Genomic DNA, 24,089 nt, shown 5'->3' on the forward strand with positions numbered 1-24,089 from the left:
AAAAAAAAAAAAAAATATGGACAATACTGGTTTGACCACAGGAGCAGCTCCAGTTTTAAGCAGAAAGCAGTAACACCATGAAGGTAAGTGCATTTGAATTTGCTTTCCTAAAGTACTACAAAGTCATATAATTGACCAGCACACAGGAATTAGTCAGTAAGGCTAATATTCTGGATAAAGCAGCAGAATAGTTCCTCTCTGTGAGAGATGTTTTATTACTAAGCATAACAAATATTGTTAAACATTCAAAATACCTCTCGTTCCTGCATAAGCCTCTGTCCCTCTGCTGCATACAAACGGTTAGTCTCTTCCAAGAATCTATGTTCGAAAGAATCTTGATAAATCTAAGAAAATAACATGATAGCAATTCAAGTAAAGCTTATAGAGCTCTAAATACGAATCCAAATTGTTTATTTGTTTGCAAGCGAAACAATTTACTTGCCTGCAAGTCAGAAAGCATGCTTAGAAGGCTTCGCAGTAAACTCCTGTCAATAGCCTCACCATTTCTTTCCCTCTCAATCAGCAGAAGAATGCCATCAATAGTTTTGTTCTGAACCTTCTGGTCACTAATTATATGAGTCCTGAATAATTCTAGCCCCATATCCCTAGAAAGAAAATAAAGTCTCTTCAATAAATTGCATAAAAATCAACCCCAAGCGATCTTATTGACAACATTTGATCTAGATCAAATGGAGAACCCAATAAATACGTGCATTCCTCAAATTCACCTCTGCTGCCAAATAATTTGCAAGACAAATCAACACACACACACACACACTAAAGTAAACCCTGACAAAGTGTCAATATTAAACCACAGATTTTTAAGCACCAACACATACATTTTTCCTAAATATTCACCTAATTTTTGCAGTACTTTTATTTTTCACCTGGTTGGCTAGATGACTGAAACTGAATGAACAGCAACCTACGCTAGGAATAGAAAATAATATCCTGGATCCCAATTCCATGTTTAAGCTATTCAACTATACTCCTTTTTTTCATCACTTTCTAATCTCTAATTCTCTTAGAGTTTTAAAGAATTCAGTAAATTGAAAGACTAGTATCTCTGCTTTGGGCATTCCAGTTGAAACCTTCCATGAACTTGAAATTGTTGGGTGCTGGACACTTTTTGAAAAGCCAGGCCTTCCATTCACCACTCCTTCAATCTGTGGCAAACAAAGTAACACAGGTAGTTTACCCCCCAGTGAAGGGCCAAATGCTATGTGGTAAGAGCACTGTAGGACATTTGCTAATTATTAAAGTATTAGAGAGAGTCCAAATAGGAATACCTTCCTCTGATTTGAAGTATTTTTCCCCCCTTTCAAATATATTCAAAGAACATTCAATAACTAGGTACATTCAAGCCAAACCCTGATGCTTCAGTTGTTGAACATGGCCCTTCCTTTTATTGTGCAAACTGGTGGCTGATAACTACTTGCTGAAATGTGTAATCACAGCTATACTAGAAGAATCCTGCAATTCATAGCAAGTAGATTAAAAGCAGATTAAAAATACAATATCCTTTTGCCACATACAGCCATGTATTCAACATCTAATTCACTGGTCATTAGAAAAATTTTTAAATTTATATATTTATTTTATATTTATATATGTGTGTGTGTGTATGTGTACACACATATGGATACACACACACATGGATAAACACACACAAATATAAACAAAGAAAGATAGTATAGGCTAATGTAAACATTCCCCTCTCACTTTTATCTTTCATGTCCTTACCAAATAGATGGCAGCATTGAATTCTGAAGTACGTAAGTTCGATCCAAGAACAAAAAGATACTTCTAATCATGATCTGTTGTGAGAAGGAAAAGTCAAAATCATTTTACTCCTGAAACTGAAGAGCAACACAACTTGTGCTTGACAACACCAAAAAAAAAAAAAAAAAAAACAAAACAAAACAAAAAAAAAAAACAAAAAAAAACCTCACTGACAGATTCTGAATAGCTCTTTCTTAGAAAGTTTTGATTTGTTTAAAATATTCCACTGATCTCTGTGAGATGATCAATACAACATCTAGCATCTTTCTGCACAAAAGAATAGCTCCTTTCTATAATACCTATAAAAAGGTTTGCACAGAAGCAACAGCTAAGAGATTCCCTCTCCCCCTCCTCCCAAGATTAGATCAATTTGTCTAGAAACACTCTACAGATAAGTATTTTCAAGGCATGATTTCTAATGAACTAGATGCAATTTTATTTCACAAAGAAACCTTTCAGAAGCACAGCACGTCTGTAAAGGAACAGAGATAAGTAAAACATTAGCTGAACTAGGCAACAAATTTTCTTAAAAAAAAAAAAAAACTTACCATTTGTCTGCAGTGATCTTGCCAACATTTGTCTATTTTCTTTAGAAAAAGGACACTATCCAGCGAATCCATGAAGAGATCATTAAGAAAGTTATAATTACTAGTAGTGTGAACAATAAAATGAACCAACATTACCTTTTCTTTAAATAATAGAAGACATTTAACGGAGTACACAAACTCACCTACTACCAAACAGAACCACTTAAATTTCTACCAATATGTTTATTTTTATTTTTTTTTTTAACTTTAATGAGGTTCCCAATGTTAACACAGTAGTATACTTTCTGATAACAGCAAAACTTCTTTTCTTTTCATTTTTTTTAAAGGATCTAAATACATTTGAATGTTTTATCCAGTCTCTCCCTCTCCCCCACCCAAACCCCAAGATAACTCCACAACTCAAAACCCAACAACCCACAATACACTTAAGAGTCTACCACTACACAGATACTATAGTTCCAGGTCATGTTTAGAGATAACCAACATTCTTTCCACAAAGTTTTACTTGCACTCAGTTTCTAGCATAGATCTAATACTAACAGTCCCTTTAATATCCAGCTTAACACAATTTCAGTATGATCCAGCTCCAAACTTTATAAATAAAATGTTTATATCCTCAGAATCTCCAACATCCAACTTCCAGACCACTAGCAGTTTCCAAAAATAAAACAGGATCTAATTTTTCCAAGACAGATGTTTACATCAGCAAGGTAACTTCAACATACAAAACCCCACAAAGAGATACAGCAAACAGCTGTTTCAAGGCCCGAAGAATCTTACTTGAGCTTCTATAAAAACATGTCAAACTGTTTCATAAATACTAATGAAACTTTCTCACAAACCTCAAATGGTTACAAAAAAAACTGGCAGGACCTCAGAGAGAACATTGCAAAAATGAAAACAGACCCAATTATGCAAAAATTAGGAGTTTAGATTACCACTGCCCAGTGTCATGAACTAGCAAAATAAACTTATTATATACTTGCTGGTGAAAAGTATTTTGGCTTGCCAACAGTTAAAAAAGGATATTCTCTGAATTGGTGAATTTGTGCTTTAATGTGGTCTTCACAGATCTGTCTCAATTGTTTATACAAGTTTGCAGAAATCTTGTAGGAGCAGAGATTTTCAACAGCCTAAAGTAAAGAAAAACAGATACTAAGAAGTCTCTTTGTATTCTCACACGTAGTTTTACAAGGAAAAGGGTGAAAAAAGAGGTACTGAATTCTTCTAGTTCTCATTCAAAAATTACTAACTTTTAACATATTTTTCAGCTGCATGCAAAACTCCAGGGAGATGCTTGGAGCTGTACAGTAGCAAGACAAGAGAGCCATGCTCTGAACAGCTTAGATTCTACAGGCTTATTAATTTCAATTGGAATACTGATATCTAATTAAGAACTGCAGAATTCACCTTTCAGAGAACAAGGATGTTAGTTTAATATTGTTCTAGCAGCATGTCGGGTTTAATACTTCACAACACACACTTAAGTTCTTAGTTTTATTAACTATTGTGCTTTGCAGGCATACTGAAACACTGGTAGAAACGCACTGGTCACGTTACTCCTTTCACAGTCCTTATCTTGATTAGGCTTCTCCTCAATCCCAAAACTGTGTGTGTATATGTATGTGTGTACATGTATGAGTGTGTATGTATTCCTTACCTCCTTGCCCTAAACAATTGTTATAATTCCGAACAATTTTAGCAGTACAATTGTATTCCAAATATTTAGACTGACAAACCCAAAATGTCCTATTTCTAGATCATAATTACATGTTAGGCAAATTGTCTGTGCTTCACAAGTGATTTTAAGCAAGAAACAAAAAAGTTTAACGGGGTCATATCTTGGAGAGTGATCAAACAAACAAGCAATCATTTAAAGAATGTAAGTTTAAGACTTTTCCACAATTGATATCAAATGCCCAGATTTGGAAAGCGCTGTAGCAATCTTAACTCTGTGGATGGGTGAGAAAGAAACAGACAATGTGTGATTATTGTGTAAAACACTCTGTTCAAGCTGGAGAAGAGAGGTATAGCTGATTTTCAACTACTGCTTTTATTTATTTTATAAATGAAAAGGACTTCAATTGCCAGTAAAACCATCTCATAAGAACAGCGGACTGGAAAATCAAGTTCATTTCCTAGCAGCTGTGAGCAACCATGCAGTAACAATGTAATCCAGAAGCATACACAGTGTATCTAGTCCGTAACTCTGAAGCCCCCCAGCAGTCTATAGAGAAACATTCAGCATACAGTGAACAGCCACCACTACAGTGGAGCAGAGTAACAATCAAAAGATCTAATCAGGGTGTTCCCCAGTTTGTCCTAGGACATCAGCAAGAATGATTCTGTGGGGGGGAGGTAACAATACACTCAAGCAAGTACACCACAGCTAATACTGGCTCTTGGACACAGAGGAGTTAAATACACACACACACACACAAAAACAAAAACAAGAAACCCCAGAAAAAAACCAAATGTGCATAAGCTTATTGGCAGAAACAAACAAATATAGTAAGAGAATAAAGGTACCAAGTAAGACCAAAAGGGCATTGTCTGAACACTGATATATCACAAATACAAGCTAAGTACTTAAGGTCTGAATGGTGATTATTAGGAAAGCCGGAACTTAATTATCACTAAAATATATAGCTCTTAATAGTTGGAAATAGCAGCAAATTCACCTCTCAGTCTTAAAAGAAATCCTAAACAAATATAATCATGTAATGAAAACTTATACAGTTCATTGTACAACAGCAGAATAGAATTGAGCACTGTCAGTGACATGCTCTGGTCAGAGTCAGGTTCCAAATGAAACAGCAGCAAAACACAAGAAATAAATACTATTTTGATATTAGAAGAAAAGGTGGATGGAAAGCACAGAGGTCTAATCAGACTCTAAGTTTAAAGTGCAATGAATAGATTTCTTCCTTTTACCTACTTATTTGGAAGAAGCCAACAGTGCTGAAAAGATGAATATTTTAGATAGAACTTGCCCTCTGCAGAGCACCAGTTAATTTTACCTTAATTAGTAGACTAGGACACCACTGGCTACTTTGCTGTACTTTGTATGTAAAAATTTCTGGTCAGTCACTCTAACCTCAACTACCCACGCATGTTTTCATAGTTCAAAACAAGTAATACTTAAATCATGCTGCTCCAATCCTTAGAAGAATTAGTCTTTGCACTGTAGATGGAAAAACACATACTCATTAACACTTAGTGAAATAAATTAACATATGCCAATATGCACTTTTTTTATAGACAGCTGCGCTTTTCCATTTGTGTGCCAGAAATTCCAAAATGTTAAATACCATGTGTGTGTTAATATCTGAGTTTTTGAGCATCAAGCACAGATCTTTTGCATCTTCAGTGATAACATCCACAAAAATTGTTTGAACTTTAATTTGTGAGTTCAGCCTGACTTACTGGCATTACTTTTTTTTGTGATTGATAAATTGTCTAAGCACACAAATATGAAGTCTTTTACTAAAACTCACTCTGTGGAGCATAACACCACTAAATGTCATGCTGTGCAAATTTAATTATTGACATTACAAAGTGATAATTATAATATATCAAAGATTTCTGACAACTTCAGGAGCTGTAGTTCACAAAATTATTGTATTCTGAATTAGTAGAATAAAGGTTGCTGATCAGAAAAAACTATGCCCAGAGGATGGTCAGAACATCTGAAGGCAGTGTCACATTTCCATTAGGTAACATCATTTTGTTTCTTTAATAGTAACATCTGCATCTGTATTTGTGTGTTGAGGGAAGTAGGAAAAAAAACAAACCTAGCTCTGCTAAGAGAATATTGGAACTTTCCAAAAGTAGTTAAATATATGATTGATTAAAAAAAGTAAAAAGGGTTAGGTAGGGATCTGGCACCAGAGCTTACTAGCTCTTTAGTTTCTGGTACTAACGGAAGGAAAATCATTCTAAGAAAAAAGCACTTGTGAAAAGCTTTCAATTCTCTACTGCTTCGGCTACTTGGATGTGTACTATTTCTCTTGTTGGGGAGGAAAAAAACGAGCACAAAGCTTGATCTACAAAGAAATAAAATCTCAGTGTTCCCTCAGAGGAATTCTACTGACACATACAACAGGTAAAAAAAAAATAAACAAACTTAAGAAGCTTAACTCTGTTTAAACTCCATTAAAAAAAAAAAAAGTTATTTTGAGGTGCGTAGAAGAAACTTGCAGATTCTTTTGCTGTTCCCCTCTATGCTTGGATAATGATGTCTGCCAAGGAATATTTGGAATCAGATCTATTTACCAAGCAGCTGTTCAGAAACGACATTAGTTCAGTTAGTGTTTAAAAACACTAGTGATTGCTATTACTATTTTTAAATTAAGATTTTTTTTAGATTTATAATAAACAGAATGCAAACAAGTATGAAATTTTTCTATTTCCTTGAAAAGTATCTAAGCTATTGCAATGTTAAAATTAAGATTTAAAACAGAAAGCTTATCTTCTATTTTCTGAGCATAAGCACTAATAAAATTAGGTTGAAGTGCAAAAGAGCAGAAATAAGTGCTAACTTGGAAGTAGAAGTAAAGCTTTCAATGGAACTGTATCTTTAATCGATATTGTTCATTCTTCCTGTACTGGATTAACAGTTATTAGCTCTGTTATTTTTCTTTGAAACTAAGCATCCCGATATCAACAACTACAGTGGACTGTAACTTATTAGTTTCATCATGTTGTATTGCAAAAACAATTTTTTTAAAACAATATCATGTATTATTTTAAAACAAACTCACAGAAAAAGCTGTTTTTAAATTAACTGAACATTATATACGAATATCCTAAGCTTAAAAATGCAATGGGCAGAGGAAATTGGCCCATGCCAAGAGCAATTTGTCCTTTCCCAAATCTTTCCCCAAACATTGTGCAAATAGAAATTTTTTCCCAACTCTTCATAGAGGTCAGTCACATTCAAATGTACTTTTATTAAAAGGAGGGAAGAGGGGAAGAAAAGACACTAAAACAGATGAAGAGAAGTATATATACACACAGAAACCAACTCAATAAGCAATTTGGTAATAAAAGCTTTAAAATTACAGTTAAAAAAAAGTACTACTTAATACGTAGCTAAGGCAGTAGTGTTACTAGGCCACTAAAAATACAAATACTAGAAAGCTGCGGGGCGGTGGGCGTGGTGGTGGTGTCTCTCTAACATGTTAAGCTGAGAGAGCAGAGTGGGAGCTTATAAAGAAATTGAGATGCAGTACAAAAGCCTGATCACTTCCTAAAACATTTAGAGCAAAACAATCAGCACTGTTAAATGAATTTTGACTATCAATTGTTAGAGCATACAGAACTCTAATAATCAATTACAACCAAACCAAAATACTAAAATTCATGAAGAAAAATGGTATTTTACTTACTTTTAAGAATTTTTTAATGAATACAATTATTTACAATTGTCAAGCACAAGCAGATTTTGTCTTAAGACAGAGGATTACATTTCAATCCAAACTGTCCTTTGTTTAACCTAAAGACCAGTGTTCATACTTCTCCTTTAGCAGCTACACACCACAACACCAAAAGTAAAGGAAATACAGCTCCTTGCCTTATTTAATTCTTATCAGCTGTTACAAGGGAAACCATACCTTGGATTTTTTTTATTATTTGCCATAAACATAAAATTTAGTTCAAGTGTAGGTCTTTCAAGTCTTTTACGGATAATTTCAAAATCTGAGAATCTGTTGTAAGAGAAATTTGTCAACTAGAAAAGCAACTGTCAAGCAAAACGTCATGTTTTCCTTATTATCCCAAAACTATTTTTAAACAAAAAGACAAATTTTTTTTAACTTTTATTTAAAGCACTTACCTGATAGAGCTCCTCTAAATTGTACTTAATTGAAGTACTGTTCTGGATAGCTTCTACAGCTTCTTTCAGTTTTTGCCAGGTTTCATCTGTGTAGTTTTCAGGCAATTTGGGTTTATCTTTAAAAAGAGAGAGAGAGATTTTGAGAAAGCAGAACATTTTACCTTTCCCAGAAATGAAAAACATTGCTTTGAGGAAAAAAAAAAGTACAAATTGATGCTGCATTTTTTAAAATACATGTATGAATAAGAAAGCATTAGCCTAAGAGTAGTATCTGGTTTACATTTGAAATAGCAATGCCCTGTAAATATTCAGCATTACTTTTTATACCACTCCGTTGCACATGCATATTATAGCCCGAATCATATGCATGAGTTACAGAAATCACAGTACTGTGACTTGCAAGTCTGCATCTTCATTACAGTCCTTTTGACTACCAGAACAACACAGCCAGAAAAATGAAAGTGACATAAAAGTTGGAACATGATGGATTAAGAACACAATACCAATATAATCGATATTCCACAACACACAGTTGTGTATAGGATATTTTAAATTTACTGCTCATTAATTCTACTCTGTATTCATACTTGTAAGGAAATCTCTAAGAAACATACATGGAAACGCTATTCTCAGAATACTGTGGCTATTTTAAAATTCTCTGTGTTATCCTAACTAAATAAAATGGCCATTTCTGTTCTGATATGCACCTTCTCAGAGGGAAGGAGGAGACAATTTAAGCAGGGGAAGTCACATGTACATCCATGCCACCAACAGGTTAAGAGTTGGTCCAGAGTTTACACTGTATTAAAATTACCTTTTATGTACTTTAAGATAAAATCTAAAGCGTTACGATTCTCTAGAAATAAGAAATGGAGAGAAGTTTTCTTCCTCCCCCTCCCCCATAAACAAGAGTTCTCCTACAATATTAGCAATATCCTCACATCACTTGTCTCACACGAATCTGCGGAGCCAATTAAACATAAGCAAAACTTACTACTTAATCGCTAGTAAAAAGAGGAAAGTCGCTCAAGCACAAACAGTAAGATTCTGGATTTCAAGAAGTTATTAGGTCGTAAAGGATGTTATCGCTATCACAGATAAAGGCATACTAAAAATATCATTCAGCTTAGAATCTGAGAATAAATAAAAATCAATCACAGTTGCTAGATTTTCAAGACCTCCGTTTTAAGCAAGGGATTCAAATACCAGTTCATAAGCAATGATGATCATTGCAACATGCAAACCACGATATTTAACAAATATTTTAAACGTGAAAAGCTGACTTTCTTTAAGGATAATAGAGTACAAGCAGCAGCAGAATGGCCTTTATCCCTCACCTTCATGCATCATCAACAGAAAATTTAAGATAATCAGTCACGTTAAGTGATGATAATGACATGTGAGCATGGGAAGAGGAGGAGAGAGCATTTTTGAGAATCAGGAACACCTTAAAGCAAGAACTTACACTGCAACCATGCACTGCTGTAACACATTACGGTGGCTAAAGTAAGTCCTACCTTCAGTGCTATCTTTATGGCATATCTGTATCATGTATATATTAGTTTTCACCTCCATAATATTAAAATACTAAAAAACAAAACAAAACAAAACAAAAAAAACACACCCTCCCAAAGACAGACACATAGGGGAAAAGAAACATAACTCAGAAAAGAAAGCTACCAGACTAGCGTAGAAAATAGTAAGAGGCAAGAAACAAGGAAAGCTCCTAATTTACCCCATTTTATATGCAAACTAACAGGATTTTAGGTCCCTGAAACTAAGTTCTCTGTCTACACTTATTTGTAATTTATTCACTAGCAGCATCAGCAGAAAGCTTCATTTTTCCATATCAGTTGGTTTCAAGTAACAGTACTTTAGAAGATCTAACACTTGCTTGTTGAGAGAAGTTTACAGAACAAGCTACAACTTTTTTTAAAAAGTAAGAATATGTTATAACACAAAAAGGTCATAAAAAGGTAAAATAGTAAAAGCTGCACTGAGAATATTGTGAGGAAAACAGTCGGCAAGATTCTGAACTACCTACTTTAAAAACAAGTAGGGCAAGTGGAAAGAAAACCCACCATAACAGCCTGATAATCACCTTAGTTTCAACATTTTAACTAAGCACACACAAATTAACCTATAATCAGACAAAACAGATGGGAGCAAGACATATAACTTTGGGCCCCTCCAAAACAAACAAACAAACAAAACCCTTCTGCCAAGACATAATAAACTGGGCTAAACTATACACTGTATCCTGAATCAGGATTATAGAAAAGCCGTATCAAATTTTACAAGTTCAAATAAAGGTGGTTTACACACTTATGTAGTAAAACATTTCATTTGACATCCAACTTAAGGCGTTCTTAAAAGGTAAGAGTGAAAACAGTGAAAAATAATCTCAAGCAACACAGTTTAGCTCAAGATAGGAACAGGACTGGGCAACATCCTAACATAATGTGTCATAACACATTATTTCCCCCTTTACATATGTGTAGAAGTGTTTACCACAGAAAAGTATTCCCCATAAAAATTAGACCTATTTGAAAGCCAAAACACAACACACTTTGTTTGAAAACAAAACACAAAGTTAAGTGCCAACTCCTCACAGGTTGTGACAAATTATGGCCTGTTACCTTTAAAGTTCTTGATCACTAGTTTCTTAGCAGAGCCAGGTTTACTGTTGGCGAAACTGGAAACAGTAGAAGAGGCAGCTTTGGTCAGACCATTTGCATGGTGCCCCACAGCCACTGAAGAAATCAAAAGGCTTTTGTTTTTGAGCTGTTGTTGGTGCTGCTGTTGAGAAGAGGCAGCAGGAGAGGAGGAGGAAGACGACTCTTCAGCCATCTTCACATCGAGTCCAATAAAATCCAAGGAATCCTCAAAACGCAGCTTCTTCTGGAGGTGATGGTTGGAGGAGGCAACTCCTGAGGAGGAGGAGGTGATGATGGAGGAAGATGATGAGGAGTTGCTTTTAGAAGGAGAAGAGGAGCAGGAGGAAATGGAATCAAATTCCTCTCTCTCAGAGTTGTTGCTGCTGCTGTTATTTAACTTTCTCTTCTTGCAGGAGGAGCTGCTGCTACTATTACCATCAGTGGCAGGTCTGACCTCCTGAGCTGCTGCTGGGGGGTTGGGGGAAGAGAAACCTGTGGGAAACATGAACACACAGAAGTGAACAGGCTGAGGGGCATCAAATCCTTGTGGAGTGACAAAGGGAGTACGAGAGTTTTAGAGTTAGTCTCTGCTTGCTGGCTTTCAGGAGAGTCTGTCAACTCTTTTTTCTCTCCTCCTTTTATGAGCAGAGTCTCTCCGTGTCCTCTCTCCTCTGCTCTCTTCTTTCGCGGAGGAATCGCTTTATTTCCTCCCTTCCCCTTTTCTTTATTACTGCTGCTTCTCGTGGTTCGTCTCCGCGTTCAAGCCTCTCCCGGGGAGCGGCTCCGCTCCGGCCTCTCTCCACCCGCCAGCTCCCGTCCGCTCTCCTCTCCACGGCCTGGGTCTCGCCGCCGCTCCCCCGCGCGCTCCGTCCGCTCCCCGCCGCCTCCGGCCGCCGCGTCTCCGCCGAGCAGCAGCCGGGAGGGCCGAGCGCGGCTGCCGCCCGCCTCGGCTCCAGCCCCGGGCCCGCGCTCCGGCCGCTCGCGCTCCCGCGGGGACAGCCCGGCCCGGGCTTGTTATTGTCAATACAAGGCGGAGAGGCAGCCTAAAGATGGCGGCACATCCGGTCGCCAGGCATGCTGGGCCGCAGCCGCCCGGAAGCGCGGCCGGAGCCCCGCGGCGGTAGCGGCGGCTCTCGCCTCGCCGCCGGCCGCGCCGCGCCGCCCTCCCCACGCGGCGCCGCGCCGCGCCGCGCTCCTTGCTCCTGCCGGCGGCCGCGGGCGAGGCCGCCTCCGCCCGCTCCTTTCCGTTACCCTCTGACCTACCGGAAGTAATCATGGTTGCCGGCAGCCGGTGACGGGCGCGCTCGTTACCCCGGCGCGCGCCGGCGTGTGGTGCGTCGTGCGGAAGGGGGCGGGGCCTCGGCCCTCCGCGTGGCGGGAGCGGCAGGGGCGGGGCTCGCGCGCGCGCGCGGGGGGGCGGGGCGGGGCGGGGCGCGGCTTGGCCCTCGTGAGCCCCCGTACGGCCGCGGCGCGGGGGCGGCCGCCCGGCGGCGCGCGAGACTCGGGCGCGCGGGCGCGCGGCCGCCGTCGGCCAGCGCTGAGGGCGCCGGGCCGCGAGCGCGCCGCGCTGGGCGCCCCCCCCCCCCCCCCCCCCACAGCGCGTTTCGGAGACGGAGAGGTTTCGTCTTCGCTGCTCATAAACACATAAGAACCGTTGTGTTCTCAGTATCACGCTGCCTAGTGTGTTCGGGCTGGCGCTGGCCCGGAGCGTAGCACTCTGAAAAAAGAGCTCGGGGGCCGACACAGGCCCTGAGCTGTCAGCGGCTCTCTGTGATGCTGGTGGTTTTCTGTTATTAAGGGAGATGTGAACTCTCCGAGAATACTGTAGTTCGATCGGGGCTGAGAAATAGCTGCAGAAAGAGTGATGGAACAAGCTGTGAGGTGTTGTTTCAGGAGAGAGGCTCACAGGACCTCGCTGAGGGTTTGCACCTGCCTTTCGGACAGAGGAGCTCCTCAGGGGAAGGCTGTTGGCAGTTGTGTTCTTAACAGAAAAAGATATACAAGCTTGTCTTGACAGAAAGTGGTTTGTACAGAAATGAATGTAATTTTCCTGAGTTTTTTTCTGGAGCATGTTTGCTATCTGAGTAGCTGTCAGACAGCTCCTAAGGCCTGAAACCTAATCATGGAGTTGTGTAGAAAAGTACTTTTTCCAGTTTAAAAAAAAATTAGTTTGTTTCTGACTGGATGCTGAACAAGTTATATAGTTGCAAAAGCTCTAATGAATTACATTCCAAATCATGTACAATAGAAATAAACAGGTTTGCTAGGTAAGCAAAGCTCTAATGATTACACAGTCAAGTTTTCCTCTTTTCCACTGAGACAGATGGAGAAGAAGGGAAAATTCTGAATCCATCATATGTAGAATATGATCCTACCAGGAGATCTTCCTAGGAGTAGGAAGGGTTGTAAAACTATCTGCTAGATGTCCCAGTTGCTTGGCCAGTCTTAGCTAGGTATCATGCTTTTAAAATTGTTACTAAAAAGTAACTGTGCAACCAGAGCAATGGTGCCCAGCTTTTTGGTGGTGAGGCTCAGTAGCTATGAGAGCTGGGTTACAAAGTTCTAGTCTAAAGATATTCTTCCAAAATTCTTTATACAAATAAATTTGTATTAGGCAAGGAGTTAGCTACCTTGAAGCCTGTGCACACCAACAAAAAGCCTATGTATTTGGAAGAGAAAATGGAGATATGGAGACCAAACTGGAGATTAGCTCTGCTCTGAAGGGAGCCCATGACCAGGGTGAATTCAGCTTTCCGAAGAAAAGAAATAAGAGCTTCCAGGGTGAAAAAAAGCCATTTTTGGAGAATTATTAACTGATCTTGCTGTTTCATGCTTGTGTGAAACCAGTGGTTCAGAGGGCTTCAGTGAAATGTGCTATTTATTAGGAGTTACTGAGGGTAAGAGTTTTTGCCTTGGGTTTCTAATGTGTGTGAGAGTATGATGAATTTTTCACTACTATTTTTTAAAATGTCACCACACCAGTAAGGATTGTTATCTTGGCAAAGTATTATTAAAAATGACATTCTGAGGAATGCAAAAAATGTATGGAATAGTTTGTCGGTGTGAGAAATTTTCCCTTTCACTTTCTAATCTGAGTATGAGGAATGTTATTGTGCTTTAGTTAAAATTGGATCTTGGATTGTAGCTTACTATTTTAAGTGATGAGACAAAGTAAGAGAATGTTTTGCATTTAAATGCTTGAATATTTATATAATGCTACGATTCTTTCTTTTCCTATTTTTTTAATATTAGTATGTTCCTAACTCTGTATTTTACAATTTGAATAAATTTTACCGTTTATAAAAGCTCGATTTTATATTGTATTATAAAATTAATCTTAATTGTTAGGTTTTAATTAATTATATAATACCAAGATTGACATCCTTGATTGATTTTCTTTCGTGTAGCAGTTAGCAAAATGATGACCTGATCTCTTTAGTCCTTTTCTCTCTCCCCTTTATGTCAGAGATAATGTTTCCATTGCTCTCAAAGGAAAAAAGAATTGTGGCCCCTATGTATGCTGCTCTTGCAGTTCACTGCATAAAGAACAAAATCATGCATGTTTGCTCTTCAAGGAGATAAAGAACAATATGATAAAATCCTCTATCTATAGTTTTCATTATTATTCACAATTACAGAATTTCATTATTATCCACAATAAACACTGTAAAACATAATTGTCTGCACCAGAACCAATTTTTGTGTTTGGCAGTTGAGATCTTCATGGGAGACCAGGTATGTTTTACTCCTCCACCCTGAAGCATGGCATGTGGCACTGTCACCTTTTCCTGCGGCGGATTTCCTGACTGGCTCCAGATCCACTGTTTGACAAGCAAACACACCTCTCACAATCCTGTAGGTAGGACCTTGTTTCCTGTTCTCAAACTGGGGAAGAATGCCTTCTGCGTCGCTAGTTTGAAGGCATCTGCAGTTTTTTCTTGTTAAACACATTTTGTATTTAAGTAATTGTAGTAGTATTAACTCTTTCACTTTTGAAAGTTTTTTTTTTTTACAAAGTAGTATAATACATAAGAAAACAATGCTATATCTGCAAATAAGCAAATTGTTATTGTGAAAGCAAAATAAAGACAGTGTTGTGTAATAGCTAATAATATGACAGAAAGGCATGCTAAAGATCTTAAAATGAGATGACTTCTTGTTCCATCCATCATCTTTCTTCATGTTCTGACAGATGTGGGGTTTTACATATGCTTTGACAAAACTACAAGCAAAGTATCTTTGATCAATTTGAATACTTTAAAAATAGTTTGGCAGTTTGAAGAAATTACTTCATTTTTAAACTTAAAGTCTATCCTTTGCAGCAGTTTTGCAGGTCAGGACAAAATCTTATTGGAATCAGGAACATGAGGATGTTAATACTGGATCAGTCCATCCACTGCGTGGCTATTGCATCAGAGGCAGGTACATACCTACTACAGGTTGAGAATGCATTTGCAAGGGAACTTTTTAAACTCTTTTAGAAAATACATTTGCCCTTGGGGGAGAGTGACTTTTTTGAAAATTAATTTTTAATTCATATTGCCTTGACTATTGCTGTTATTTTTATATGTGCATAAAATGCCTAAAGAGTTTTACCCGCTTAAGTGGCATGTTTGAGCTGAAATGCCTTTTTGCAAAAAATAAGGTACTTCTTTTTAAAAATGTGATTTTACTTTCAAAAGTGACTGTGTAAAAATAATTTCTTAATAGAACAATGCCATGTTTGAAGTCAGGTTGTATCTTGCTGTCTTGAGAAACAAAAATAGTGCTGTAACTCCCAGTAGTCCCACAGCACCAATGCTCCGAGGAGGGCATTCAGGTTTGTTTCTTGTGCAGCCCCAGCAGTGCTGCTTGCTAAGCTGATGTGCTGGGGCGCTGCAGCCATCCTGGGCATAACTGCTTTGCAAAAATGGAGAGGCTCAGAGGGGAACAATAAAAATGAGCAAAATGCTAAGGGCTAGTGATGTTTGAAAGAAAATAGGAGTCTGACTCTCATGTGGTTGGATCAAAACCAACAAACTAGAACTGATGAGCTTATGAGATGAATGAGAGTGTAGTTGGGAGATGTCTTGAGCCTGTTTAAGCGTGGGCTCCTCTATAGTGCCGCTCCTAAGCTCATCCAGTCCTCTGCAGTAGCAGCAGTGCTTGTGAGCTGTAGCTCTCTGAACCTGCTCCCTGGGCTGATCCAGGTGGACACCTTTCTTTTTGTGGGAGGATAGAGTCAATTTTATTTTTTGGGTAAATCAGGTCCTTTAGCTAGTTTTTTGTGAGGGACTGGGAGAATGTACTGGGGTGAGGAGAGCATGTTCTGACAGCCTCGATTAGATAATGTGAGCTGCTGTGGAACAGACTGAGAAAGTGGAACACAGTAGTTTTTCTAAAACTATGAAGGAAGCAGAGTAATTTAAGTGTGTATATGGTGTCAGGAAAAAGGATTTTTACTGCTTCCTTTTAAGAGTCTGTTGGCCTAATGTAGCTGACTGGAAACTTTCCCTGTTACTTAATTTATTTAGGTAGGAAAAAAAAAAAGCACTGATGGTTCAATGCGGGAACCAATCTCGTTTTGGCAGAGACGCAGATCAGGTTAAATTGGCCTTTCGTATAAACATTTATGTGATTATCTGAACTGTGCTGCTTACTGGTAAATGTGATTGTTTTAACGTTGCACTGACCAGCAATGAGAAATCACAATAAAATTTTCCCTCTGATACTTATTGGCTGTTAGGCATCTGCTGAGTTTGAAAGTAGTTGTGTCATCGTAAACACTATGCAGACAGGCTTTTCTGGTTAAAAGAATGTGGTAGATAAATGGAGGCGGCTCCAGGGTGCCGGTGTGCCTGGCGTGAATTTCTCTGACTTTTATTGTTAGTCTCTCTGAGCTTTCGAGTTTCATCTCCTGGGATTTTGTCTTTGCCGGGTGAATACCGCCTGCCTGCGGTCCCGAGCTCCTTGGGAGCGTGTTTTTACGCCGCCCGGGATGCAAGGAGAGGGCACCGGTGAGGGAGCGCTGGCGAGCCGAGGCCACGAACGAAGGCGTGGTGAAGGACTTGGGAATGGCATTCCCTGAATTTCCTGTTAAAGTCGAGCCTATTCTTCAAAGGCCTCTTTTGATTGCTGTAATTGTGCATATATGACATATACGCGTTGGCGTGGTTGTGGTATGTACAGCAGGTGGCTTTCAGCCGCTCGGTCTGCTGCTGCACACGCTGCTTTCCCGCAGTAGCGCTGCCTGAGGTAGCAGCTGCCGCTTGTTACTGCGCCTTGCGTACAGCTGCTTTGGTGATCACACGGGAGAGCGAGAACAGGGCGGCGGGGCTGGCACCGCCTCGCGTCTAACCGCCGTGAGCTGCGCGGCGGCGGCCTTCGCCACACGGGCGGCGCGCGGCGGGGCGGGGCCGGGCGGCGCGCGGGCTCCTGGGAGCTGTAGTCGCCGCCGGGCGCCGCGTTGAGGCTGCGCGCGCCGCGTTGTTATGGTGCGGCGCGACAGGCCGTAAAGCGCGCGGCGCTTCCGGCTGGCGCGGAGGGCAGGGCCGGGACGGGAGCCTCGTGCGAGGAGCCGTGGCCGCCCGCGCCGCCGCCCGGCCCCAGCCCCATCCCCCGCCCGCCCGGCCCCCGCCGCCCCCAGGATGTTCAAGAAGTGAGTGCGGCGCTATCCGGCCGGGCCCAGCCACCCGGGCCGGGCCGGGCCGGGCCGCGCGGGGGGGCGGGGGAGGCCGGCGCTGCCCCGGGGCCGCTCCTGCCGGCCGGGCCCCGCGGGCTGCGGCTGGTCCGGCGCGTAGTTACGTATCTGTAGTTACTTAGCTGTCTATTTATTTATTTGGTTATTGTGAGATCTTTAAGTTGCCTAAGCTTTAGGGTAATACAAAGCGCGATTCATGTGCCTGTGGTAAAGCCGAACGGCAGTTCGTAAACGCATCTGAACAACGCTGTGGAAGTTAGGGTAATCGGCAAAGTCTAACTGAATAACGAATGAAGTACTACTGTGTGCCGAGGTATAGCTGTGAGACAGTTAAAGTTGTTTCACGGACATAAACAAAAGTTTTGAGGGAAAAACAGGCCGCTAGCGAGACATTTTGTGCCATCCCACGCCCAGTGTCTCCAGGTGATAAATTTAAGCCCTGTGAACGATCTCCAAGACTCAAAAGTTGAACAGCTATGACATTGTTTTAGCCAATTTGCAGGCATTTCTTAAAATGCTACTTAAAGGTGTGGCATCTTGTAGGCAGCAAATTCTGCTTTTTGAAATGCTCTCACTGACTTTGCAGATTTGATGAAAAGGAGAATGTATCAAACTGCATCCAGCTGAAGACTTCAGTTATTAAAGGTATTAAGAATCAGCTGATAGATCAGTTTCCTGTTATTGAACCATGGCTAAATCAGATTATGCCAAAGAAAGACCCTGTCAAAATAGTAAGATGGTAAGTTTCTTCTCTCTTGTCTTACTTCTGTAAGCTATTTGGATTGCTTTATTCATATGTTTGCTTTCTCTAGTAGATTAACCTAATGGTTTTGAGAAGTGTGTATCACTTCTTCTAATTGTGCATGTTATGACCAAGCCATAAAATTTGGATGTGCTTATGCTTTCAAAGCCTGTTATGAGGATGTTTGAAGAAAGTAATAATACCACTTAGTAATGAGTACATGTACAACATACTTGGGGACTCTCCAGGGGGTCAGTCTTGTAAGGGAAGCTTTCAGCTTTACGGCTATGAAAGTTCGGGCTTATTTGGATAGCTTCCACTAGCCTTATTTTTACTAATTTTAGGCTGGATTTCTTTTTTCTTTGGGGGGGGGGGGAATACAGGGTAGTATATTTTTGCTGATTTTCCTGTTAATGCTCTTTATATGAAACTTTGGGGAGAAAAAAAGATCAGATTGAGAACTACTGGATGTTTGTTTTCAGATCTTTTTTTGGAGCGAAGAAAATGTGCAGGGGGAAAATGTTGAAGAATAGGGCATACCATAGGATAATATTTTTTGTTCCATGTTTTCCTGTTAATTTACTGCCTTAACTCTTAGATGTGAAGACAGACCTGACTATATGATCTGAAATATTTCGCTTAAAATGTCAGAGTTATGTAGTTATTTGAATAACACCTTTTTTTCCCCCCTTGTGTTGCAGTCATGAACATATAGAAATCCTCACTGTGAATGGGGAGTTGCTGTTCTTCAGGCAAAGAGAAGGGATTTTTTACCCAACCCTAAGGTTACTTCACAAATGTAAGTTTCTTGAGGACAGTTCTGGTTGGGAGGAAAAGGGTGAGTGCAGGATTCAGCAGGACTTCTGAAGAACTGAGTTAAAAAGAACTTAGTTACATGCATATATAGGTTGCAGAATATATCTTAAAGATAAGTTCCAGGTTAGAAGATGTACTATATTGCTTTGATATTTCAGCTGCTTACATGGATTGCTTTCTCCAGAATTGTTATAATGCTAGATGTTAAGCAACTCAAACTTCCATTTTTAAGAATTAAATTGCACAAAGTGCTATAAAAATTCTTGAGAGAGTTTTCCCTAAGACTGAGTCTAAATTTCTTGTTGGTCCTGTTGCCTCATGTTGTGTATCTTTATTCTTGCAATGTTTCTTTAAACTCTTTTTGCTGCCTTCAGATATTTGTAGGTGCTTCCTACAAAAATATTCTTAAATATCAGTTAGAGTTTATCATAGAATTGGTAAGGTTGGAAGGAGCCTCTGGAGGTGATCTAGTCCAACCTCCCTGCTCAGCAGGGTCACCTAGAGCATGGTAGACAAAGTTGCATCCAGGCGGGCCTTGAATCTCGCCAGAGGAGACTCCACAACCTCTCTGGGCAACCTGTTCCCGTGCTCTGTCACTCTCACAGTGAAGAAATATTACTATTACTACTTCTCTCCTTCAAGAATTTATACTGCATAGTTTTAACTTTTTAAAACCGAATCTCTTTTTGCTATTCTCACTGTTCTTGATTATACTGCTGTGGTTCTCAGCACAGGTGTTGAGCTCAGGTGTTCCTGAAGATGTTAGTCAGATCCCAGTGTTTGAAAACTGTTTGAAATAGTTCAAGTAGTTGTGGACACTTGAATGGCTGAGAGAGCTGACAGCCTTCGTAACTTTTGTCTGTCTGGCCCTTTTTTGGCCTATTTAATCTCTTAAATGAAAAAGTAAAGTTTATACCTGTAATTTGGAGTATTCAAGGCTCTTTGTATGTGGGCACTTAAGTGATTGTTTTCATTTATGAAAGCTTGTTGAAATTGTTATTCTGTATAGAGGTTCCAGGTGTATGCAGGAGGGTTAGTTCTGGATTAGTCTTAGGCTCTGAGAAAGAGCTGTGAACTAGGAAAACAGTACTCATGCCCTTTGGGGCAGTACTGCTCCAAATTGTTTCTGAAACTTCTTACCTTTTCAGCACAGTGCTGAAACTGTGCTGGAACTGCCCCTTCTAACCTGACTTGGTAATGAGTTGTTCATATTGTGATCTTACCGTATTATTGTAACACTGTATCTTTCCCCTCCTAGATCCATTTATTCTACCACATCAGCAGGTTGATAAAGGAGCGATTAAATTTGTACTAAGTGGAGCTAATATAATGTGCCCTGGCCTGACATCTCCTGGAGCAAAACTTTACCCTGCTGCTGTTGATACTGTTGTTGTATCCTTTAATGATGAATTACTGCTTGTTGTGAGATGAGTAAATTTCTTTGTGTTTTCTCATCTGGTCATCCAAATTACTTCGGATTTTAATAATATTTCATGGATTAACCAATAAGCTGAAGAGAGATGCAGATAATGAAATGTTACTTGGCAAAGTAAGCATTGTTCTTAATTCCTTCTACTTAGTGTGGTGTTCCAAGCCCAAAATAAGTTCCTGCTGTGCTCACTAAAGTTAGATGCTGTTTCATTAATCTGATGGATAAGTGGAGCCTCTTTGTGAATTTATGCAGAACTGTGCAAAGAGATGAGGTACAATGGAATTTGTCCACTCCCCACCTTAATCCTGTACCTCCTTCAGTTGTAGAATTTGGTCCAGTTCTGACTGAGTGTGGAGAGAAGTTTGTGATGAGCTTTGCTGTAATCAGGATTTTGCTCTATGCATCTTATGATACTTTTCTCATTTCACAAGTTCCTAATTTACTCCTGCCTATTATTTTATTAAGAAAGGAACTAAGAGCAAATACAATCTTGTTAATATCAAACTCTGCTGCTTTTGTTGTTACTCAGATGCTGTAGGAAAAGATCAGCAGTTAATGCCTCATGTTGTTGAGCTTTAAAAATGACACATCTGATTTCAACGCTTACTTTTTCAGATTTGTTTTGCTATTCTTTTGTACCTTGGAATCTGAAATGGACTTTCATGTAGTTGTAATAGTGTCATAGAAAGGGAGAGTCTATAACTTCCTTGTTTGGTACAGAGGAAGAAATTAAGTGTAGTGCTGGAAGACCTTTTATTTATTTATTTATTTATTTATTTATTAATGTAATTGATATTTGAGGGTCATAAATATGTTTTATGTTCTGTGCAAGGTGATTTGGCTGTTAAATACAACATCGTTATTTTGCTTATCTCATAAGCCAGTGCTCTAGAATTACTTAAAGGGGCAAAAGTTCAACTAGGGATTTTGATACTTTTTTTGAGAAGTGATTTCCTCATGTTATTGCTTTTACTTTTCTGGAATAGTTTTAAAAATAAAAATATACTTTCCCTTAGCAATAATTTGTAGGCAATAATGGCAGAGGGAAAACAGCATGCATTATGTGTGGGAGTAATGAAGATGTCAGCTGAAGACATGTAAGTCTTTTTAAAAAAAAAAAAAAAAGAAATATAATCTGTTCTGTGTCATAATTCCTGTGTTAGTTTGGAATAGAAGCACCATGGCCCAGGTTACTGAGTCACTGTTGCAGCTTATTTCTTTCAAATACAGAATTTATTTAGACCTTCATTCTGGTGATTAATATTCAATATGGAGAAGAAATGATGGAGAATATCTTCCATATTTATCTACCAAATGGAATCAGAACAGTTCTTTTATCAGAATGTGGATTTTTAAGAGACACAACATCAATAATGCCTTTGAATGTTAATATTTCTTCCTTTCTGGTCACATTTTCTCAAGAATTTTGCTGAACAAAAAAAAAAAATCTATATGGACTACTTACTAGCTGGACTAGGCAAGATATGTGATTTGAATTTGAGGGCATCTGAAACCACTGAAGTGCTTTTGTTTGCAGGGATAACAGATCGAAGTCCTGCTGGTTCTTGGTTGACCAGCCAGTTTTTTTTCTGTGACCTGCTGTCTTTCTCTGCCTTGCTCCCACACACAGCATTCCTGTGTAACATGCTTAATAGCTTAGCTAAGCTTCTTGTAGAAGTGTCAGCCAAGGGATAAACATCAAGTGAAAAATTACCTGAGAAGGCAGAGAGGATGTTAAGTGGAAGGAAATGGATGCTAATTGTCTTTAGTATTCAACTAACGCTAAGCAATCAGGATCTAAATCATTTTGTGATTTTAAGTTCTATGACTTGTAATAGTAAGATGTAAGTTGCACCTAGCAGGTTTGGCCTGCTTTGGTTCCAGCTGCTTCCAGGACATGTGTGGGTGAGAAAGTTGACTGTGATTGAAAAAAAAAATCACTCTTTGGGGATAATTCTCAGCTGGATGATCTTCTGCACTGGATCACTGCACAGTCATAGGTGGTAAGGGTAGTATGAGGGAGAGCAGAAGTGCATTAGTGAGGACAAAAGTAGAATGGGACTGCAGCAGCATGAATTTGGACTTGCTTTAGCTGCGGAGGAGTTGCATGCCTCAGGACGTTCATAGTGCCTTCAAAACACTCACAGAGTAGCTAGGAAGAAGGGAGATGCAGCTACTTATGTCCCCTGTATGTGTGACCTGCTGGGATCACTGCAGACCTAGAATATCTCTAACACTGTTCAAATTCAGCAGCGTAACAGCTGAATATCCAGTTCCTGTGAGAAGCAATATGAGCTGAAGAGGAAAGAGCAGTATGAAGAGGAAAATGACATGATACCAATCTGTGCAGCCTGTTAGAATACTGTTGCGCATGATATAGTATAAAACAAAAAGATGAAATAGTGTGATTTCTGTTATTTGGAGTGAGTGTGATGCATAATACAACCACTTGTTACTTATTTCCAATAAGCCAGTAATTTTTTCCAGTTTACTTTTGGGCAAGTTGTCAGGGTAATGGGGCACTGTAGTTGTGAATACAGCAAATTATGTTCTCGAGGGGAATGAGGCCTGTTCTCAGTCCCCGAATATCTTGCTTATTGTGACAAAACTAGATTCTCTAATGGAATAGTGTTCTGGAGAAAAGATAAATGCAAATCCAGTGGAGATGCACAAAACCATATTTGAAAGATGATACGACTCACAAGATGTAGAGGGATAATCTCCAACTGCAATATGTTGCAAGTCCTTGGCATGTGAACTTAGCATTTGCAGTTCTTTATGAAGTGGGCAGATACCCTGCAATAGAAGAGAAGCAGATCACCTGCCTCTGGTTGTGTTGGTAGCACATCTAGAACCAGAAGTTGTTGAATTCTGCATTCCAGCTCTGTTTTGTGTTACACCACTGTGTGTGCTGGGAGAAGGGTCACTCACAATTTGTATAATAGTTTGATAGAGGAATGAAATGGTTAACAAAAATGTTGTGTGAAGAACTGTCTACCACAAAGAAGCTGTTAAGAAATACAGTAGTACGTCGCTGATAAAACCTGGAAGCAAATATTGTCGTCTTATCATACAGCAGTGTGGTTGTGTGTAATAACTATTGTTTCTTCTCCAGCTGCTGAGTGATATTATGACTTTATGGTGATAGCTTCTGCCTGTTCAGTTGATAAATACTATATTTTGTACTTTAACTATCGTGTTTTTTTCACTGCTTTAATGTTTAACCTAACTGACTAATACTTGAATACCTTTTTCCTTGTTTTACAGTGAGAAGGTCAACAAAGGGATTGGTATAGAAAATATCCATTATTTAAATGATGGCCTTTGGCATATGAAGACGTACAAGTGAAACAAAAGGAACTGTGTTACTCCAAAGGAATGCACTTAGATTAAATGTGGACTGCTTTGTAATTCCTTCTGTTTTTAATGTGACTGAATGTACAAATTACTTTGTTCTGTGGCTATGCTAAATAAATCAAGTGAGTGCGAAAGTACTGTTAGGCTACAATAGTTTTCTAGATTTTTCATTACAGTTCTTAATTTTTTTGTCTTAAAGCCAAGTCTTTAGTCACTGAAGATATTTGATGGAAAGAGCAT

The 24,089-nt window shown here is 39.4% G+C and overlaps 2 protein-coding genes across 5 annotated transcripts in view; one reads left to right on the forward strand and one right to left on the reverse strand.

The window, feature by feature from the left end:
• Positions 1-12,149, reverse strand: part of CUL4B (cullin 4B) — a 26,489-nt gene extending 14,340 nt beyond the window's left edge. Inside the window, exons 1-8 of one of the 2 annotated variants that reach the window (XM_062584871.1) lie at positions 12,087-12,149; positions 10,806-11,315; positions 8,167-8,282; positions 3,360-3,463; positions 2,331-2,400; positions 1,744-1,817; positions 443-605; positions 255-344 (exon numbers count right to left, since the gene is read on the reverse strand). In XM_062584871.1, coding sequence (XP_062440855.1) covers positions 255-344; positions 443-605; positions 1,744-1,817; positions 2,331-2,400; positions 3,360-3,463; positions 8,167-8,282; positions 10,806-11,315; positions 12,087-12,099 — 1,140 coding nt within the window. In that variant the 5' untranslated portion in view covers positions 12,100-12,149. Of the gene's footprint in view, positions 1-254; positions 345-442; positions 606-1,743; positions 1,818-2,330; positions 2,401-3,359; positions 3,464-8,166; positions 8,283-10,805; positions 11,316-12,086 lie in introns of those variants that run through there. The other variant, XM_062584872.1, reaches the window with a different exon arrangement.
• MCTS1 (MCTS1 re-initiation and release factor) lies at positions 12,100-23,986 on the forward strand. 3 transcript variants are annotated; one of them, XM_062584874.1, is made up of 8 exons: positions 12,100-12,155; positions 14,536-14,682; positions 15,146-15,245; positions 18,089-18,241; positions 18,946-19,043; positions 20,319-20,452; positions 21,522-21,589; positions 23,760-23,986. In XM_062584874.1, exons 2-8 carry the CDS (start codon positions 14,586-14,588, stop codon positions 23,839-23,841), a joined length of 732 nt encoding a protein of 243 aa, XP_062440858.1. In that variant the 5' UTR covers positions 12,100-12,155; positions 14,536-14,585; the 3' UTR covers positions 23,842-23,986. The 3 variants fall into 3 exon arrangements, with proteins under 3 accessions (XP_062440858.1, XP_062440859.1, XP_062440860.1); XM_062584875.1 differs by having other exon boundaries at positions 12,101-12,155; positions 15,149-15,245; XM_062584876.1 differs by lacking the exons at positions 12,100-12,155; positions 14,536-14,682; positions 15,146-15,245 and adding an exon at positions 17,333-17,460.
• Positions 23,987-24,089: the final 103 nt, after the last annotated feature.

This window comes from Rhea pennata, chromosome 11 (genome assembly GCF_028389875.1).
Source record: "Rhea pennata isolate bPtePen1 chromosome 11, bPtePen1.pri, whole genome shotgun sequence".
In the NCBI taxonomy this organism is placed as follows: Eukaryota; Metazoa; Chordata; class Aves; order Rheiformes; family Rheidae; genus Rhea; species Rhea pennata.